We start from the raw sequence: 21,097 nt of genomic DNA on the forward strand, positions 1-21,097 counted from the left end.
AGTCTGCGAATGATTTACCTACTCAGACACTAAATAAAAGAATAGATTATTGCTACAACGATCGTTTGCATCTGTGGGTATGGGAGGACGCAACCCAAAGTAGATGGCTCTCATCTTGTAGGATGCACACTCGGAGTTGTGCGTTCAGAGTGTGAAGCCTCGATAGTGATTGAACACGAAGACTTTTAAACACACAGCATGACAGCACTGTGGTGACATCGCTGCTCTGACATTGAATGTCATCGCAACTCAGCACATTTTGTGTCAACACTAACGCCGTCCACGGCCTTGCAAAGAGAATACATAGATGTTTCGGGCAACAAGCCTTCTTCAGAGCACATGAATCAACATTGAATCATGAATGAATCGTTTATCTTCGATAAAGGCCATTGTTTGAAACGTCGCGTATTATAAAAAGTTATTTTTAAAGGCAACGCACAGTGTTATTATTGACATGGAGCATGTTGAGTTGTTGTTTGCGCTTGTACACCACTGCCAAGACAGTAGCAACATCACCAGACAATTTAGTAAAAGTTATGGTAGCGAGGATGATGATGTCACGGTGATGTCACTGGCAGACCAAGAAGACGTTCTTGACCGTGATTTTTAGTCATTTTTTTTCACATGGACGACCGCTCGCGTCGGATAGCCCGGGAAACTCGGCCAATTTGGAAGCTGTAACACGAGAGCTGTGGATGTCCCGGTTTGAATCCGTGCTGGAGCCGCTCGCCGTGAAGCCAGCTTCTCAAGTGCCCAGCCACAAACGAAGGCACGCAAACAAGCGCGACCATCAAGCTTCTCACTTGATTTTGTGAAATGCCACAGCTCTGAGAATAAAAAAAAGTCATCTTCATTGTCACGGGATGGACATTTTCCTGCAGCAGGGCACGCGGGACAATGCAGCCCCCTCGTGTGTGGGCGAGAGGTCGCCGGAAGGGATCACGGAGGTACTTCCTCTGCGACGTCTTCTCGCGAGCCGCGAGCGCGCCGCCTGACATCCAGTTTGACCTTTTCTCCAGCCGGCGTAACCGCGAACGCTTTCGCACAGTAATTTGTCTCGAACAAACTTTTGCGACAGCAAGAAAATGCACTTCGTTGAATCATTGCTTTGAGTACGTATGTGTGTGCGAGCACTATTGGATCCTTTCCGTAGATCGGGTAGTTGTTGGTATTTTGCTCCGATTTCTTTCCGTTTGTACCCACCATGGTCTTTTTCACGTAGACCTCCTCGCCGCGCGACAGCCCGAAGTCGGCGATCTTCGCCACGTAGTTTTCCGCCACCAGGATGTTGCGAGCGGCCAGGTCTCGGTGAATAAACTGGTAACGACAAAGAGAAAAAGATGCCCGCTCCTGTGTCAGCCTTTAACACTCTTCGGGGGCTAGCGCTGTCAGCAAGACGCCTACGAACGCTGATACGGCGCACAAGGTGGGGTGGGTGGCCACAGCACCACTTTCCCGGCCGTCTTTTTCTCCCCAGTGCCGATGTTTGCACACCATACCAGGAACAGTAGAACCCCCTGTTAACGACAGTAATTGGTTCCACGAAACCGGTCGATAAGTGATTTGGTCGTTAAGCGAGTATAGGAGATACATTTTTAAGACTTAATTCGTTCCGATAGCATCGAAAGTTACCCTTTTTCACCAAAAAAACGTACTTTCTAATATTTAAACAATGGATATTAATACATAACGATACTAACAACATTATAAATACGTAATATTAAAAGAAACATGTTTAATCAATGCATTACCTACTATAATCATTCAGAAATGTCTGTCCGTCTTGTGCGTGACAACACTCCACATGAGGCCCACCCCCCTGCGTGACGTCACTCCACATGAGGCCCACCCCCCTCATTAATATTCATGAGTGGGTGGATTTTTACACTAACGCAGAAGGTCGAGCTGAATTAAATAATTTATTAAGCAAAGTCGCTTCAAATATGACGTTTCTTTACAGAAAGTGACGGTAAAAAATAAATCTATGCAGCACAGTGCTACATCCGTGTGTGACGTCACTGCAAAAGAGCCCCCCCCCTTCATTAATATTCATGCCCGCGTGGAAATTTACACTAACGCACAAGAAGGTCGCGCACTCCACATGCCGCACCCCTCCGCTAATTAATAATCATGAGCGGGTGACGTCACTCCACATGGGGCAACCCCCCCCCCCTCATTAATAATCATGAGCTGAACAATTTTTCTATTGAATATTTCATATTTACTGCAATATACACCCGTGCTTGGACGGGCAAAAAGGCGAGTTAATTAATATTAACTGTACCTACAATAGCCCGTCGTTAACAATGGTCAGTAAGCGAACACATTGGGCTCTAAGCGATTAGTCGTTAACAGGGGTGGTCGTAAAGAGGGGTGCTACTCTACTCATATAAAGGCCGAGTCGAACAAGGGGAAGGCCTGGGACCCGTATTGGTCGTGAGCAGGAATTGAACTTGGGTCACCAGATTCGTAATGCAGCGCGTTAACCGCTGCTCCACACCGCTCCTCACACGCACCTCTAAAAATTAAACTATTTATCTTTTACGTGGTAATGCCCACTGAGCTATATAGCCCTTTTTCATAAGCGACACGGCCACAAATGATAGCTCAACGAAGTGGCTTTTCATGTGGAAATTCATAGAAACCAAATACTCTAAACGCATGATCCTAAATATGGAGGGAAAAAGCGGAGGACCCGGAGAAAAATCCACGCGACCAGTGGGAGAGAGACACGCAAACTCCAAATATACAGCAGGCGTCAGGGTCAGAATGGAATCCACGACGTCCTGCATACCAGGCGAGGGAGTTCACATCTCGCCACTGCGGCACCTCACACACACACCTGACACCAAGACAGATCCCCCCCCCCCATGTAGCCTTGAACACACACACACTGGACACACACCAGACACACACCGGACCTGCTTCTCGCTCAGGTACTGCATGCCCTTGGCCACGTCTGCCGCGAACTGCAGCAGCTGCTGCGAGGAGAGCGTGGAGGCCGTGCCGTGCTCCTTGGCGAACGCCGGGTCCGTCTCCAGCACCCTGCTCTTGCGCAGGAAGTCCAGCAGGTTCCCGAACGCCGCAAACTCTATCGCGATGTACAGGTACCCTGCGCCGACCGGTCCGGGGGATCAGATGCTGGAGCCACGAAGATTCCGCCCACGTCCCCTCCGCTCCCCCTCCACAGCGTGCTAATCGCGATTCTGATTAGCGCGGTTGGCTACGTACGGCGTGAAAGAAATTCAACATGCATACATACAACCAGTGCCCGATTAAGCTAGTGCGGGCCTGTAGCATATGTTACATAGCGGCCCTAAATAAAAAAAACACACAAATATTAAAACACAAAATTTTAACTTGCATAGTAAATACTCTTTGGGTCTTTCGGTAAAGTCATGTAGATAGAAAAATAATTAAATTAAATAAAAAATCACGTTTCGATCGCAAAACAAGCAATCGTCTTCAGGTGAAAAAATACAGCAGGTGGAATGCTGAGGCAGGAATAAATGTAGTGAGAGAGCTACTGCGGCCAAAGGTTATATCGGTTTGAGATGGGAACAACCCAAGGGTAAGTGGGCGGGGCTAGAGATGGAATTTGCAAGTAAATGTAGGATCGCAGAGCTAGCTATACCTCGGCCATTGTATTGCTAGAGATTAGCATGTCAATCTGTTAATGTAACCCCACGGCTACGGTGCTGAAGAAGCCATTGTATTGCTCGAGATTAGAGATGAACATGTCAATGTGAGACGGCTCCCGCAGCAGCGGCTGTGTTAATGAGAGACATTCAGCATATTAAACAACGAGTGCCACCGCCGCATCGAGTAAAAGGGAGCGGCTGCAATGTTAGTGAGACATTTAGCCTGTTAATGTAACGACATTTAACAAGGTAATGTAACTCAGAGAGTCGGAAATAACTGCTAACATCGGCAGGTAGGATGGAAGCATCACAGCCAGTTATGACCAAAAATAACGTCCTTACAATGATTGCTCAGTTAGTACCCATCTTCTCGGTTGAAATTGTGTCTGTGTTTATATATCTGGATAGCTTCATGAACAAATCTTTGTTGATAGCCAGTGGGTTTGCATAGTACCTTCGCCTTGGAGAAATCAATTTAATGTGTGCCCACAGCGCTAAAACAATGATCAGCCACGGCAGAGGTGTTGGTTCTACCGTGTTTCATAGTAAAGTAATTGTATTTTTTCATTTGTTATACGGCCAGATAATGCGAGAAATCGCTAACCTTAAACACCCAGTCGTTCATAAAAGTTGAAGTGCAGAATCACTGAACCGGCATTGATAGCTTGAAATAATTTAGCGCGGGGCCCTTGAAAGTGCGGGGCCCGTAGCTACTACACGTGTAGAAGCTACTACACGGCTACTACATAGCTACTACACGTAGCGTTCCCCAAGTAGCACGATGCCACTCGCTCCGCGACAGCTGCTCACGCTATGCGAGTTCTAAACCAGGAGGCTTCAATGGGCCGACTTGGCCTCGGCAAGGTAAGGTAAAAGTTAAAAAGTTAAAACAACGAGCTTACCTTTACCCTACCTTTTACCTTACCACAATACAATCACTCTACCCTACCTTTTACCCTTTAGCAGGTAAGGTAAAAAGCAACGAGCCTACCTTTACCCTACCTTTTACCCTTACCCCATACAAATTACCCGATTACATGGTAATTACTAGGGCACTACACATGAACAAGGTTTATAACGGTAAATGCTGGGTAGAGCGCTTTATTCATATAGAATACTCTCGATGATTCCAGTTTTACACGCTTGTCGTTTTTGTCATTGTTGTTGTCATCGTTGTTGTATCCTCAAATCTTGTAACTAAATTTTAACCCACTTCCTAATGTGGTATCGACTGCAAACTTGGTATACTTATGTCATACTGATGACAATATATTCTATCATAAAAATATATATTATTTTTTATATGTTATGTTTCGGCTTGGGTCTAATTGTCCACGCTCAACTCACGTTGGCTGTAATTGGCCACGGTCCCTTACATTATGGCAAGCTTCAGGGCCGATTCCTGGAGTCGTGGAGTTCTGCCATTACTAGTACATTTAATAATAGCGTGTTTTTTAAAAGTTTTTTTTAAATATTACTGATTAAATGGAGGCCACGGACTGCACCACGGAGTTTATAGCGGTAAACAAGGTACCGTATTTACCGGGTAATACTTCGCGCTAACTTTACCCTACCGGATAATTCTTCCGAGCTACCTTTACCCTACCCTTTACCTTACCCCTTGGCATGTCAACACCTTTACCCTTTACCTTTACCCTTTTACCCGATAAAAAGGGTAAATTCCCTCCCTTGCCGAGGCCTAGGGCCGAGACTGGCGGCGTAGCCGTCGTCGTGAGCTGTGTGTGTCCGTGTCTGTGTGCGTCCGTGTCTGTGTGCGTCCGTGCGCGCGCGTGGGAGACATCGTTCCGTGTTGGAGCAGCGGCCTCCCGTGTCTGAGCGAGAGGGAGGCGCTTGCTCAGGTCGCGTTGTTGCGAGTTTGTTGTTGTGAGTTTGTTGTTGCGAGTTTGTTGTTGTGAGTTTGGGACCGGATAAGTGTAACCGCACCGAGTCGAGAGCCGCTGTGGTGTTTACGGGGCGGGGGGTAAGGCAAAGGGATAGCGAGCGATGCTGATAACACGACGACGTTGTTGTTGCGGTTGTCATTTTTGTAAAAAAAAAAATCTGAAAAAGAAGAAAATGTTTTTCCCTTCCCGGCAATAACGCAAGAGGAGGTGTTAAGATGTCAAAACAAGCAGACACGCCACCTATTATTGCAATGCGTCACATTCTGCATTAACCACACATATTTGTGGTCAAAACATGCAAACACATCTAATTAATTGTGGTAGCAAAACGGTTCCCGAAGATGAAACTACTTAAACCCGAGCTACTCATGACTTGTGCTGTTCACCTTTTGGCGTTCTTTTGGTCCCTAGCATCGGTGAGACAGACCCACGAAGCCGGCTGTCTCAGTTTAAAAGACAACGCATGCATTACCAAAGCACACGTTTTCATGTTTTACCACAAGCGTGTGCAGTGAATGCAGACTTGATGCCTTGTAATGTGTGTCCAGTCAACGAAGATGGTCACCGCACCGCGCGTTTTCAGATGCGCATCTGTGGCCGTCTGGAACGTTCTTCTTTCCAATACAAGGAAGCAACTAGAGCAATGCACTTCTAAATCTAGATTGAAAAATAATTTCTATGAAACTGATTCTTGTGTTTAGTTTATTGCCCCCCCCCCGCACCTCCGATTAGCATGGTTAGCTATGTACGGTGTGAAAGAAGTTCAACACATACATAGACATTGGGTTTATTGACATTTTAACACCTCTTGTATTATTGCCAGTAATGAGTAAACAGCCTTGTCTTTATTTTTATCATCTTAATAGTGGCATTAAGAGACCCGTAGATGTCCGTTGTTGTTTGTTGTTGTTCTTGGCCACAGCGACTGGCTGGCGGGATGGGCAGCACGGTGTGCGTGGGAGTTCTGCGGCACGCTCAGCAGCAGCCGCAGCCGCAGCAGCAGCAGGAGGCGGTGGCGGCGCTCTGCGGTGTCGGGCGCGGCCGGCGATATCTGCCGGCCACGAGCGGCGGCTGCGTGGCCGCTGCTCTGGTCGGGTGGAGCTACTGCGAGCGATTGCGAGTGGGCGCGCGTATCCGAGGCGGCTGTACTTGGGGCTTTTTTGGCCGCGTGGCTAAAACCGCCCGCCCGGCCGCCCGCGCACATTCTGTGCTTTAAAAACACGCCGGTGGTTATTTATTGTTTTTGGTTAAATCTCCGATTGATTGGGCAGCTCTCCAAAAGCGTCCGAAACCGAATCCCTCCCCCCCCCCACATCGCGAGGGACGGAACCCGGCTCCGATCGGCGGAGATGACGCCCGGCAGGAGGGAGCGGCGTGTTTTACCTCTGTGCTCGCAGGCACCGATGAGGTTGATGATGTTGGGATGGTGCCCGAGCTTGCACAAGACCTCGAGCTCTCCCGCGAAGTCTCGGTGGTCATCTTCAGATGCGAATTCTGTTGTGGAGGCATTTGTCAAAAGCGCGGTATTCAAACACCGACGGCGTTCGTTGTCGAACGTGAACAAGGGGAAAGGCGAAAGCTGCGTGGATTCGTGCTCGAAGGATCAATCTCGTAATCCGTCAGGTTCGGCCTGCGGTCATCTCTCCCTCTGATTCGCATGCCTGAGTCACAATGGAAATTCCACATTCCTATGGCAGGGGATAAATCTATACCACGATGGGGCAGCGGCTGTTGACTTTTCCGCAATGTGGTAACCTACTGGATCATTGGGCCGATGAATGGCAATCCGATTGGACAAAACCGACAAAGATTTGAACTCGCAACCTCACGATTGCGGCGATGCAAATCTCACCACTTTACCGCGGCACGACTGTGCAGGCTCAGGCTGAGCAACGCCTCACATGACAACATCGTACACTGCGCAGTATCGTACATCGCACAATACCCTCCAAGATCATTCAGTATCGTACAATATCGTGCATCGGACAGCGTTGTACAACATCGTACAACATTGGGCAATATCGTACAGCAACGTTGATTGTGCAACATCAAATAATATTGTACATTGTACAGTATCGTACAATAGGGCACGTTGCACGGTGTCGTACATCGTACACTGTACATGATACGGTATCGTACAGCACCGTAAAGTATCGTACAATACTGCACATCGTAGAATATTGAACATCGTACAGTATCGTACATCGCACACTTTCCTACATCATAGAAAGCACAACATTGCACAGCATCATACATCAGCGTGAAATATCATAACAACGTCGTACAGCGTCGTGCAGTATCGTACAACATCGAACAATGTCGTACAGCACGGCACAACATCGTCCAACGTTGTGCAGCATCGTACATGAAACGAACGATCCTTCACACAGCCCAAGAGTGCCCCGGGGTGGGCGATTCTGCCCGCCCGCCCACCCGCTCGCTCGCCCGCCCACCTTTGAGCATCTTGATGGCGACGTTGATCTTCGTGCCGTCCTTCTTCACCAGCGCCTTGATCACCTGCCCGAAGTTGCCCTCGCCGATCATGTCCTCGAACTTGATGTCGTCCCAGTCGAGCACGGGGTAGCTGATGGGCTCTGGGGGGGGCTTGGGTCGGCGGCTCAGGGTCAGCGTTCCCGACGCAAACTGCACGACTGGCTCGTCCCGCTGGGCACGGTGGTGGGGAGGGGTGGGGGTGGCAGTGGCACCGGGGGGGGGGTCTCACGGTTCACGTTCATTTTGTGTCATTGGGCGAGGGGCTCGGCGGGAGACGGGCTCGAGGATCGACTTTAATTTCGCGAGAGCAGTCGACCTTCTCGTGAGCTTGGGGGGGGGGGGGGGTGGCGGTGGGCACCGAAATCGCAAAAGGTGCTCCCCGATGTCAAATAAAGCACAGAGGGCGAAGAAAAATTTAAAGGAGCGCAAAAGGCGACCCGCGGCAAAAAAGCCGATCGAACGGAAATCGGAACAGAAGCATGCAAAGAGAAGCCAGCGCCGAAAAACAACAACTGGATAGAATCGGCGAAAAAACTATCGAGTATAAACGAGAGCAAAAACAACCATACATCAACGTTAATTTAAATAGCCCTCATCAGGTGAGGAGAAACCATTTATCGTGGCAGTAATAACTCAAATGATGGCCTAGATTTACCCATAACGGCCTCCCGGTACATCTGAAGAGCCCTTTAGAAGGGTGTTGCTACATTTGGATGGTTGGACAATCTCCTGAGTGGAAAGCTGGGGCTTCGCGAGGCTTGCCGTTACTCCGCATACACGACGGGACAACAACACTCCAAAGATCCACAAGGGATATATTCAAGAAACCTTTTTACATATCGCCAATGTCTCGATGAGGTCACTACCCAATAGGTTGCGCTGTCGGCATCGCGTCAGGATCCTTTCGGATCTGCCGCAGTGTTAGAGAGCGGCCCACAGACGTTCAAATTCTGCTCTGTTCTTGCGTACCATGGCGATGTGTTTGTGAGCTAAATGGCAATGATGAGATTTGATAGCCACGAGAGGGCTTCAGGAGAGAGCTCGTGTAGTTTTGCTACTCCTCCCTTGAGGGAGCACAGGCTCCAGTTATTTACCATAGAGTCCATAGTTCAGGTCGCGTGGCCACCATCGCACTACTGAGGAGTATCTTAAATTCTCCATTCATGAAAGAGATGTGCGCATCGGCCTGTAGATGGTTATGACGCGGTTGACGGTTCCACTGGTGTCTTAGAGGAGGAATGTCAAAGTCAGGGGGTTCCACGTTCGGGTCTCGAAGAGGTGTTTATTATTCTGGACGTCCGTGTTATTCCACTCTGTGCACCAGCGTTCGTCTTGAAAAGCATTAGCGAAATAATACATAATTGCGTTATTCAATTGTGGATCTTTGCAGTTTTGTGTACAAGCTACCGGACCAGGCTGGGGCGCAGTGACTCTGCTACTGATCAGATGAGTGAGAGGGCGGCAGTCCCCAACACATCAGCTGAGGCGCCCCAGAGGTTGTTCCTGGAAGATTGTATAGCAGAGCAATTCTTGTTTTGGTCTTTTCACAGATCAATTTGATGTGGGGCTTGAAGGTCAGGCTTTCTATCCGTGATAAACCCTACATATGTTTGTGTAGGGTCATAGGTGCACTGGGCTACCACAGAAGGGAACGTCAAGGAGTGGCATCTGCTGCACAATCTACTGATTGTGGCCAACTTCAGCAGCAGGCCATGACACCAAACGGTGTCACCGGCAGCAGAGAGGTTTTCTGTTGACGCTGCAAAACCGGTTTTAATGAGAGTCTTGTGGCTTTCCGGGTTTCAGAATGACGATGGCTTTGGCTTCCTTCCATGCTGTCATTTCATCTCTGCCTGTCCTGTATATGCCGGTGAAGAGGTTTGCAAGCCATTGTTGTCCATGGCTGCTATTAAGCGTCTACGTGATAAGCCACATCGTTGAGCTATCATTTGTAGAGAGGTTTTCTGTTGACGCTGCAAACCGGTTTTAATGAGAGTCTTGTGGCTTTCCGGGTTTCAGAAGGACGATGGCTTTGGCTTCCTTCCATGCTGCCATTTCATCTCTGCCTGTCCTGTATATGCCGGTGAAGAGGTTTGCAAGCCATTGTTGTCCATGGCTGCTATTAAGCGTCTACGTGATAAGCCACATCGTTGAGCTATCATTTGTAGCTTAGGTCGCATCTGAAAAGGAAGCTAATAGCTCAGTGGGCTTTACCCAGTAAAATAAAACGGGTTTAGTTTTATTTGAATATTTTTTTCTCATTCATGTGCTTACCTCTCCTATATTTAGCACTCCTGGCGTACTTTTGTACTGTTTGTTGTTGTAACGTTCTGACCCCGTGCCCCGAATGGACATCTGTGAAAAAGAGCTTTATAGCTCATCGGATTCCTCCAGTGTCAATACATATCATGAGTCTTACAGTTGCAGGTTTTATCAGCAACTCAGGACACGCAGGCCGTCATATCCCCGATGCCTCGGTGGGCTTTGTTACCCCGAGGGCCGCTGACGGTCATTGGCTCAAGGTGATGGGGAGCTGTTTCGGGGCAGCATGTGTGTGGCGAGCTTGTCCACTCCTCTTACTTGAGCAGGACAGCAGCGTGAAGAAGCCGCAGCGTTCACTGTGGTTGTTGGCGCTCTGCGCTCTGTTGGATTTGAGGCACCCCAGGGTTCCGGAGGAGCTGCCAGGCGTTACAGCCGGAGTGAAGTCCGAGACTGTGGTTACGTCTTTCCGTGTAGAGTTCAGAGACTCGAGCAGTGCGGTGCCCTTATCGTGGTCATCGCTTCTGATGAACTCTTTCTGGTTCTGGTTGGCAACGTGGCGGTAGAGGATACTCCTTCGGGATGTTGCCTTTTACAGCAGATGTCAACATTTTTATGAATTTATATCAAAGTCATCCGGCTGTGGCTCTAGGTTCTTCAATTGGGCTTCAGTAACTTTTTCGTAGCCGTGCCATTTGGCATTCTGAAAGTTCCTCCGATTAGAGAGTTCGTCCGACCTGGTCGGGCGTCAGGTGCGGAAGCCACAACAGATTCCGCCCACCTCCCCTCCGCTCCCTCCCCAGCATAGCCACCCATGCTAATCACACCTCTGATTAGCACAGTTGGCTATATACGGTGCAAAAGAAGTTCAACATACATACACACATACATACATGCTCTGGGAAAATTGCCGATTATTGTTCTTGAAGCAATTAGTAGTGACTGTCCGGTAAGTCTGGGTTATGCTCCTTATTGCCATTGGGCGGAGTGAAATGCTGCTTAGGGCTGCTTAGGGCTGCTCAGGGCTGCTTAGGGCTGCTTAGGGCTGTATACATAAGTGGATATCACAGAGCTACCTCTTAGAGTTCTTCTTCAAGTGACCTCTGGTCCACACACAGCAGAGAGGGCAGCACTGTCTCACGCGCTCTGCCATATGAGAGTGATGTTCGTCGCGGTATTTTAATTCTCAGAGCTCGAGTTTGTTGAGCCACGTTAAGCGCAGAACCAAATTTGAGGTGATGGTTTTTGTGCGGTTGTTGGCGACCGGGCTGAGAGGTGATGGGCTCAATCGTTGTAGAGGAAATGAGAGACAATGTAACTGAGCAGACAACGCGCCTCGTCCTTCCCATATATGTCTCTCCACATTAAAATGTACGGTATTTTTGCACGTCCCAACAATCACATGGAATTGAATATTGGCAGCTGGATTAGTTCAACACAAGCAAAACTCTGCGTGCCAACACTGGTCCAGAGTTTTAAACGAAGCAATCAACTATTTTTTTTATTTTACCAGGTAAGGCCCACTGAGCTATATAGCGACCTGGCCACAAATTATAGCTCAACAAAGTGGCTTATCATGTGGACATTTCTAGCAGCCAAATACTCTAAACGCGTATTTTTAGATGTGGAGGTAAAAACCGGAGGACCCGGAGAAAAATCCACACGACCACGGGGAGAGCATGCAAACTACAAATATACAGCAGGCGTCAGGGTCGGATTTGAACCCACGACCTCCTGCATACCAGGTGAGGTAGTTAACATCTCACCACCGTGGCGAGTCAAACTCAGCTGTGTAGAACCAATGAGGATGGTAGCAACCCCGTGGAGTTTTGTGGCAAAATCACGAGTGAGCACATGCCTTCTTCTTGTCCTCTCTGGTGGCGCGGAGGGCATTCTAGTCTCACCACCGTGGCACCCCGCTCAATGCAAGTTTTGCTTGCATTGAACCAATTCTGCTGAAATGATGCCCTTCCTGAAGGCAAAGTGGCTGATGGGATGTGTTAAAAAAAATACACTTCGCAAGAAAACCTCCATTGCCTCCACTGGGCGTCTCACCACCACATGTGGTCAACCGCATTGAGCAACAGAGACAAAAATCACAGCACTCCATCCGGCTCCTGTGCGCTCATGGCTGAATGGCGGTGGCGGTGATGGTGATGGCGGCTGATTTGGTTGTGGCCAAGTGGCAGAGTAGCGGTTGACTGGTGGGTTTGGTGGCAAAGGTGGCGATGGTGGTTGCTGATTGGTGGTGGTGGCCGCTGATTTGGTGGTGGCTGAGTGGTGGTTGACTGGTGGGTTTGGTGACAAAGGTGGCAGTGGCGGCCGATTGGTGGTGGCGGTGGCCGCTGATTGGGCGGTGATGGGAGTGACTGAATGGCGGTGACGGCTGATTGGTGGTGGCGGTGACGGTCGTGGCAGACATATGGCAGTGGCGATGGAGGTCGTGACGGCTGATTGGTGATGGCAGATGATTGGTGATGGCAGATGATTGGTCGTGGCGGTGCCAGCCGATTGGGCGCAGGCTGAGTGGCAGAGTGGCGGTGGCAGCTGATTGGTGGCGGTGGCGATGGTGCCAATGATTGGGCGCTGGCCGAGTGGCTGAGTGGCGACGGTGGCGAGGGCTCACCAATCCCGGCGGGTAGATGAATGTGCGGCGTCGGCGGAAGACGCTACCGCGCAGGCAGAGCAGCACGAGCACGACAATCAGGATGGTGAGGCAGGTGACGGCCACGGAGCCCATCACGGCCAGCAGCAGCTGCGGCTCGGGCCCAGCGGCGGGCCCCCCCGTTGCCTGGGCGTCCCCACCGCCGCCCCTGTCCTGCGACATCACTGCGGGCGCGCACACACGCACGGACACGAGCGTCTCGTAAATGCATTGTAACTTACAGTACATGTCTATTGCGAAATTGAGTCGTGAGTTCTGGATTAGGGCACTGCGCTACCGACCTGGCGACCCGAGTGCAATTTCCAATAACAGCGGCGGATAATTGAACCGGTTCTCACTCAGGACTTCCCCCTCGGTCGACTCAGCCTTAAAATGAGTACCTGGTGCGATGCATATATAAAAAAAATCATCGCTGTGGAGACAAAGGCAGTCAGGCGTGGTGTTGGCCACCCACACCATCACGTGCCGTGCCGGCCTTCATGGATGCTCGCTAACTGCACTTGCTACAGAGGGGAATGTTCGTCTCTGTCTTGTGCGTATGGACTCATGCACATGTGCACATGACTGTGTATGTGATTCATGGCCAAAGTTGGGAGAGGAAATCCATTAACCAGGCACTCATCACCACCTAGTGGAGCATACAGGCACATGTACGTATGTATATTGAACTTCTTTCGCAAAGTACGAAGCCAACCATGCTAATTGGAGGTGCGGGAGTAGGACAAGCAACTAAACACAAAAAACAATTCTAAACAAAGGAGTTTTGAATCTAGATTTAAAAGTGCATAGCTCCAGTGCCTTCTCAATATCGGAAGGAAGAGCATTCCAGACAGCCGCAGAAGGGCATCCGAAAACACGCTTTGCAGTGACCGTCTTTGTTCGATGGCCAGCCATAAGCTTCATGTGATGGTTTAATCTCCTTGAAGAGATCAGCGAGGTACACGCCACACACACACACGGCCCGCACGCACCTGCGATGGTGCAGAGGGGGGGGGGGGGAGAGCAGCACCTCCGATGGTGGAGAGAGGAGGGGGGCGGCACCTGCGATGGTTGAGAGCGTGCGGAGCTCGCGGATGATGTTGGGCGAGCTCTCCCCCACGTTGTTGCGGGCGACGATTTCGAGGAGGTACGGCCGCTCAGGCTCGAGGCCCGTAATACGTGCCTCGGAGTGCACAGGCCCAGCCTCGCCGCCCTCCGGCAGCTTCACCACCCGATCCAGCGGCTCGCGGTCCCCGTACACCTGCACCAGGCGCGGTGCGCGGACGGCGGGATTCACGGCGACACAATTCATGGTATAATTCGCGATAGGTTCACGTGTACCGTCGACAATACCGGAATCTTACCGAGATCCAACGCCTACGTTGTTCAAAGACACTGGTGGTGTGACTATCAACTGCATCAGAACGTCTACAGGCCGATTCGCACATCTCCTTCATTAGTGGGACATTCAAGACGAGCCTCAGTAGTGCGATGGTGGCCATGCAACCCAACCTACAGACTATAGAGTAAACCACCGTTCAAAAGGAGGAGGAACAGCAAAACGACACCAATTCTCTCCTAAGAGACCACAACATTGGTATTTAGCTTCTGAACGTATTGCTGCCTTACACAAGAACAAAACCACGTCCTCCCTGTCTCCCCTCGCTGGTCTGACGAGCAGTGTTGTATCATGCGTGACCATGGCGTTGTGCGTCTCCCTCCCAATGACTTCTGTCCCTGAATCCCCATGCTTCCCTTTCACCATCGCCATCGTTCTCGTGGTGAGCAGAGCGTGGGGACCGGTGGTGAGCGGAGCGTGGGGACTGGCGGTGGGCCCAGCTGGGAGGCGGTGTTGGTGCCAGGGCTCACCTTGTAGCGCAGGATGATGGCAGAGATGAAGTGCCCCTCGGCCACACTCCAGGACACGGTGGCCGCCGTGTCCGTGGTGTTGTAGATGTGGACATCTGTGGGGGCGGGCGGGGGACCTGCCACACACACACGACCGTACGCACGTGCGCACACACGTACAATTACGCACACGCACACACGTGGCGCAGTCCATCGGCGTGCGCCGTGAGAGTCTGAAATCGGGAATCTGCTTCTCCGTGCGGAGCCGCGGCGCACAGATGGAGTGGCCAGGGTGATGCTCGTCTACGGTGCTGCCACCTGCCCAGGTTTGACCCAGATTTGCGCGAGGTCAAACCTGGTTTTGACGGAGGTTTGTTCCTCGTGAGCCTGAAGATTGGCACCTGTATTTGAGTGATGGCAGGAGTTGAGTTTTGATCATATAAAACACGAATTAGAGCGCGTGCATATTTAAAGAATCGGACATTTGAGCCAAAGCGCAAACGTCCCTCGTATGCCAGCCTGAACGTGTGAGAGCCAGGACTGGTGAGAGCCTGGATGGGTAAGAGCCCGGTGGTGGCGGCAGCGGTGGTACTGGTGGTGGTGGTGGCGGCAGTGTCATTGGCGGCGCTCACGGTTGCTGTGGGTCCACGCGGTGATGGCCTCGCTCCACGCGCCGGGCTCCTGTGCGTGCGCGCGAACGCGGAACGAGTAGCGCGACGCCGGCTGCAGCTGCGCCGCCGTGAGCTGCGCCCGGTCGCCGGGCGTCACGGCCTCGCGGGGCACGGCGTCCATCACCCCTGCCGGCGACGAGGAGCCGGACCCCGCCGGCCCCGCGGGCCCCGGGCCTGCGGAACCCGCGGCCCCCGCCCCGGAGCCGGGCGCCCGCCGCCACTCGACGAGATAGCGCACGATGCGGCCACGGTGCGACGAGGGCGGCTCCCAGCTCAGGCGCACGGCCGTCTGATTGAGGGCGCGAGCGCGCAGGCCCAGCGGCACCGAGGGGCCTGGGGGAGGCCGAGATGGGGGAGCGCGTGACGAGACGCAGCGAGAGACACGGCGGGGCGTGGTAAGACGCGGCGAGACACGGCGAGACAGGATGAGAATCGGACACGGCGAGACAAGATGCGTACCGAGCGAGCCAAGCAGGAAGCTGTGGCTCTGTGAGGGCGGCCCGCGGCTGCCGCAGTTGTAGAGCAGCAGATGCAGCGAGTAGCGGTGGTCGGGCTCCAGGTCCTGCACGGAGCGCTCCTGCGCCTCCAGCCCCGGCACCTTGACCTCGCGCAAGAAGCCGTCGGCCGGGCGGTGGAAGAGCAGCACCACGCCCTCGGCGTTCTCCACGACGGGCGGCGGCGCCGGCAGCGACCACGCCACCCGCACCTCCGTGCGGCCCGTCGCGGCAACGGGGCCCAGCACGGGGGCCACCGTGGGGTCTGGACGTCATGGCGGAGACACGGGAAGGGAGGGGAGACGTTGGTTCTGGGGAATCGGTCCAGGACCGCGCGGGCTGTTTTGGCGAGCGTGCCGCGCGTGGTTTTGTTTTTTTACCGGGGCAGTCTGTCTGCAGCATGGCCTCGGGGCCCCGCGGCCCGGAGCCCTCAGGCCCTGGACGCTGCAGCTGCACCCTCAGGCTGTAGTTGGTGAGCGGCTGGAGGTTTCCGAGCAGGTAGGACGACACGTTCTCCACTGCACGGGCACGGCAGAGACGCGGCACGGACACGGCAGAGACGCGGCATGGACAAAGCAGGGACACATCACAGAAATCGTCAAGGTAATCACCATAGATGTCGTAGTAATTGTAAAAATTAACTAAACTATTGTTATTTTACCAGGTCATCACAGTGATTGTCACGGTAAACGTCACGGTCATCATTAAAGAAGACATCACGGTGATCACCACGTAGGCGTCACGGTGAAGCGCGGCACTCACGGTATACGTCGCACAGCTTCTCGGCAGGGCGGCTGCTGGAGGTGTAGATGAGGCGGGCGCCCTGGAGCGGCCCGTCGCCCTTGTGCGGCGTCACCATGAGGTCCAGCATGAGCGCCGTGCTGAACCGCTGCACGAGCCGCGGCGGGGACTCGGGCGAGGGTGGCACTGCCGGAGGAGGGAGAGCGAGGGAAGGGGGGCCACGACGGAATTGAACGCGGGAACGACTGCGGGCGGCCGACCGCGCCGCGGCACCGGTCGCTGCAGCCCCGGTGGTCGACGCGTCTCCGGTTCCCGCGTTCTTCGCGGCCCGGCAGCCGGGCCTCTATCCACGGTCGGCGGGGCCCCGGCGCGGCTGCACCGCCTACTCGGCACAACTCGGCACTGTCTAACCCCAGAGCCACCGGGGTCAGCGGCGTAGCTGCCGATGGGTGCAGCCATCGCCATTAGTTAGCGTCACCCGGGAATCGGCCGCCCGCGGTGGCGATCTCGAGTGTCGTCGTGGATAATGTGCGCGGCCGAGTGACCGAGCGGACGATCCGTCTCGTTACCATTGCAGTGAAACTCACAAGGGGGGGACGTTCTTGGAGCGCGACGCTCCGATTTCAACCAAAATATAATAACGATGACGGAGCAGGATTGGTGGAATGTTACGTGGTGCCCTCGTGGACCATGGGCTGATTTAATCACATTTCAATGTTGAGGAACAAGAGTGGATATGACTACAGAAGTGAGAGAAACACGATGGGCGGCACACGACTGACGAATGTTGACATCATCACATCCGCACCGTCCTCCACAACCTTGACAGTTTTTACTTGAGGAGGTCCATTTCAAAACGATACTGAACTGGCTCGGGCCTGTGGTCGATGTATCTCGCCATGCACCATGCACACTTGATGACACGGAAAACCGGTTGTGCGCATGGGACTGCAGCTGTGAAATAAAGCCGAATGGCATCGTAAAGAGAGGGCAGGTTGATGATCGCCACGGTAAGCAGAAGGAACGGCTCCGGCTAAAGTGCACGTGGCGTGCGAGGGGTCTTGGGGCGATTGCTCAGTCGCCGCTCCTGAGCGGGCCACACGCGACGTCACCAGGCCTGCCCTGCCGCCGTACACCGTCAACACTCACGGCGGTTGGCTGACAGAGCACGTCGCCCTCCGTGAATGTTCCTTGTCAGTTCTCAAGCGCAGTAATTTTATAGTCGTCTTTGTTACTTATATGCTCCAGTATGTTGCGTGTTGTTAAGTTTTCTGCTGGACGAGAGGGTCCTTGCCCGTTAAGACCAGCAGTTCACCAGCTTTGGTTCAAGCGAGCCTGACTGCTGATGATACACCGAATGTTGAAACCTGTCCAGACAGCGAATGTTGAACCGGTTTGTAGTTTTTCGCGTCTTAAAATCAATGCACTCCCAGAAGGCCGTGCTGTGTCAGAAATATGTAGAGAGACTGATATGTGAAGGAGACACATTGTCTGGTTATCTAATTTGTCATGACATAAGGTTACATTTGTAAACCTAATATGGATAAATAATAATGATGTCAACTTGTAACGCACCACAACCGTGTAGGCACAGTGTTCACTCATCGCTCCCGTAGAGAGAGAACGACTTGGGAGGCGCGAGAGGGAACCACAGACACGAGGGAGGCAGCCGCAGCCACACCATGAGCCAGCGCCACCAACAATCGTCCGAGCTCTGTGGTCCTCTATATATTCAGGTGTTTACACGACCAAGAATTTGAGATATAGGCTCGACTGCCACGCAACGAGCATTTCTCTGCGGCGTGCATGGGGGCGAATGTGCGTGTGTCGTCGTCGTCGTCCCCCCAGTGCAGATGAGAGGTGAATTTGTTTCTTTCCAGTTCGATGAGCACAGGGAACAAAGGCCCAAAACATCGAGCGGCCAGTAACCAACAGCACTGTTATCAAACTTGTCACAGATAAGAGCGTAACACGTTTCGAGTTTAGGGATAAAAGAGATGCGGTGGGGAGCGGTTCTGCGGTGTCTGCTTCCCGCGAGCCGTTCTCTAGGCGCGCCGCACCGTGCCGCGAAAGATACCGAGAGACGATTCTCCGTCGCGTGACGCCGACAGCGCAGTGTGCATGGCGTGGGTGGGACGAGGCGGAGGAGGAAGATTGAGAGCGCGAATGTCCACGAGACCTTTGAAGGCGACGCGGAAAGACTTCTCGTCACGGCCTGCAGGTGTCTCCACGCGGCACCTCCACTCCCCATCGTCCGTCACCTTGGCCTCGGCCAGCTTGAACGTCGATGTGGTGACATTCCTCTCCGTGCTGGATGATGCAGGCTGGAGCACAGGACACGATGCCGAAATCACGTGGGGTCACGTGGGTTCACGCGGGGTCACACGGGGTCACATGTGAGAACGCAGGGTCACACGGGAGAACACGGGGTCATGCAGGGTCGCGTGGGGTCACACAGGAGAACACGGGGTTGCATGGGGTCACACGTGCGTTGTGGTGCGGTCTAGCGTGGTGCAGTTTTCCACAGTGCGGTGCGGTGCTCACGCTGAGCTTGGAGCCGTCGGGCCGGAGCAGCTCGATGTTGTCGCGCCGCGGCGTGGGGAACCCTGTGGCGGAGCAGTTGAGCTGCAGCCGCGTGCGAGCGTTAATCTCCAGGTCGTCGAGCGGCTCCAGTATGCAGGGGGGGGTCAGGGCTGCGTGGGGGGGCAGGGATCGGGCGTAAAAAACTAAGTGTGGCAATGAATAAAATAGAAATAGGGGCAAAAGCAACAGCGTTACACGGAATACAGTACACGAACATAAGTCAATACGAAACAAAGTATATCTCCTGGAACGAAAGTGATGTTGAAAATCCATTCATGCAGGAGTAAGATTAAATTGTTACGTGCGCTGATTGCAATGGTTGCGCACGACGGTTGCGTATCGTTGCGTGCAATCTCACCCTCCTGCTCGCACCGCGTGCCCTTCCAGCCCTCGGGGCAGACGCAGCCTCGGAAGGGGTCGCAGGGCGCCCCGCGTTCACACTCGCACTTGAAGCGGCAGTTTGGCCCGTAATCCCCTGCGCCGCACGCTGAGCACCACACACACACACAAGTGCAACCTTAACAGGCTGCTGGGGCAAGTGCTGTTAGCGAGTAGCACCAATGAAGGCCGGCACGGCACGCGAGTGGGTGGGTGGGTGGGTGGCCAGCATGACGCCCGGCCGCCTTTGTCTCCCCAGTGGCGATGTTTACACACCGCACCAGGTACTCGTTTGAGGCTGAGTCGACCTAGGGGAGGCCCAGGACCGGTTCTGATAATCGTCACTGGTGTTGGCTGTGAGCGGGAATCGAACTAGGGTCGCCGGGTTCGTAGCGCAGCGCACCAACCGCTCCCCACAACAACGACAACAACACGCACGCACCAACACGCACGCTCCCGAACACACAAATCCGGCAGCCCGTCCTCACTGGCCCTGCGGCGGTGCGGCATCGACCGGGAAACGCTCGGCACTGCCTGCTTCGCTCGCGGCGGACGTTCATCGAGATCCCGCGACGTCATTCGAAGAGGAAGCCTTCGCGTGCCGGCGTCACACTCCAAATTTGAATAAAATGTCCACCGCAAATCACTCGGTTGGGAAACACGCATTGCAAACCTAGGCAGGACCCTCCTGACAAAGAGTCTTGAGACTCAGCGAGGCTTTCCTGGGTAAACAAGCGGAATCATAATAATAACAATACGTCTCGTCCATGGTGAGTAAAAATACTCTGGCGCATAGTACTCCTATAGTTAATACTGTACACACCGCTGTATTAACCAGGGCGGCATGCCAGATCGAACCACATATACCCCTGCAACAAGGAGCAGATAACTACTGCTGCGCCATGCTGGTGCACAATGCATGGAGTACACAACATGAAGCACAACATAGAGCAGGGAGCACACAACATGGAGCACACAACATAGAGCACACAGCATAGAGCAGAGCACAGCATAGAACAGGGAGCACACAACATAGAGCATGAAACACAACATAGAGCACACAGCATAGAGCAGAGCACAGCATAGAACAGGGAGCACACAACATAGAGCATGAAACACAACATAGAGCACACAGCATAGAGCATGAAACACACAACATGGAGCACACAGCATAGAGCAGAGCACAGCATAGAACAGGGAGCACACAACATGGAGCAGAGAGCACACAGCACAGAGCAGGGAGCACAGCATAGAGCACAGCATGGAGCAGGGCTCACACAACATAGAGCACACAACATAGAGCACACAGCATAGAACATGAAACACACAACATAGAGCACGCAACATAGAGCATGAAACACACAACATAGAGCACGCAACATAGAGCATGAAACACACAACATGGAGCACACAGCATAGAGCAGAGCACAGCATAGAACAG

General features: G+C 52.8%; 1 protein-coding gene across 2 annotated transcripts in view; it reads right to left on the reverse strand.

The window, feature by feature from the left end:
- The window catches only part of TIE1 (tyrosine kinase with immunoglobulin like and EGF like domains 1), a 58,642-nt gene that overhangs the window by 24,958 nt on the left and 12,587 nt on the right, over positions 1-21,097 (reverse strand). The window contains exons 7-20 of one of the 2 annotated variants that reach the window (XM_078867494.1): positions 19,637-19,765; positions 19,240-19,388; positions 18,875-19,019; positions 16,717-16,881; positions 16,335-16,472; positions 15,920-16,219; positions 15,422-15,793; positions 14,811-14,926; positions 14,004-14,202; positions 12,924-13,126; positions 7,999-8,149; positions 6,929-7,039; positions 2,922-3,112; positions 1,204-1,317 (exon numbers count right to left, since the gene is read on the reverse strand). In XM_078867494.1, coding sequence (XP_078723620.1) covers positions 1,204-1,317; positions 2,922-3,112; positions 6,929-7,039; positions 7,999-8,149; positions 12,924-13,126; positions 14,004-14,202; positions 14,811-14,926; positions 15,422-15,793; positions 15,920-16,219; positions 16,335-16,472; positions 16,717-16,881; positions 18,875-19,019; positions 19,240-19,388; positions 19,637-19,765 — 2,483 coding nt within the window. Of the gene's footprint in view, positions 1-1,203; positions 1,318-2,921; positions 3,113-6,928; positions 7,040-7,998; positions 8,210-12,923; positions 13,127-14,003; positions 14,203-14,810; positions 14,927-15,421; positions 15,794-15,919; positions 16,220-16,334; positions 16,473-16,716; positions 16,882-18,874; positions 19,020-19,239; positions 19,389-19,636; positions 19,766-21,097 lie in introns of both variants that reach the window. The other variant, XM_078867492.1, reaches the window with a different exon arrangement.

Source organism: Lampetra fluviatilis, chromosome 24 (genome assembly GCF_964198595.1).
Source record: "Lampetra fluviatilis chromosome 24, kcLamFluv1.1, whole genome shotgun sequence".
NCBI classification, from domain to species: domain Eukaryota; kingdom Metazoa; phylum Chordata; class Hyperoartia; order Petromyzontiformes; family Petromyzontidae; genus Lampetra; species Lampetra fluviatilis.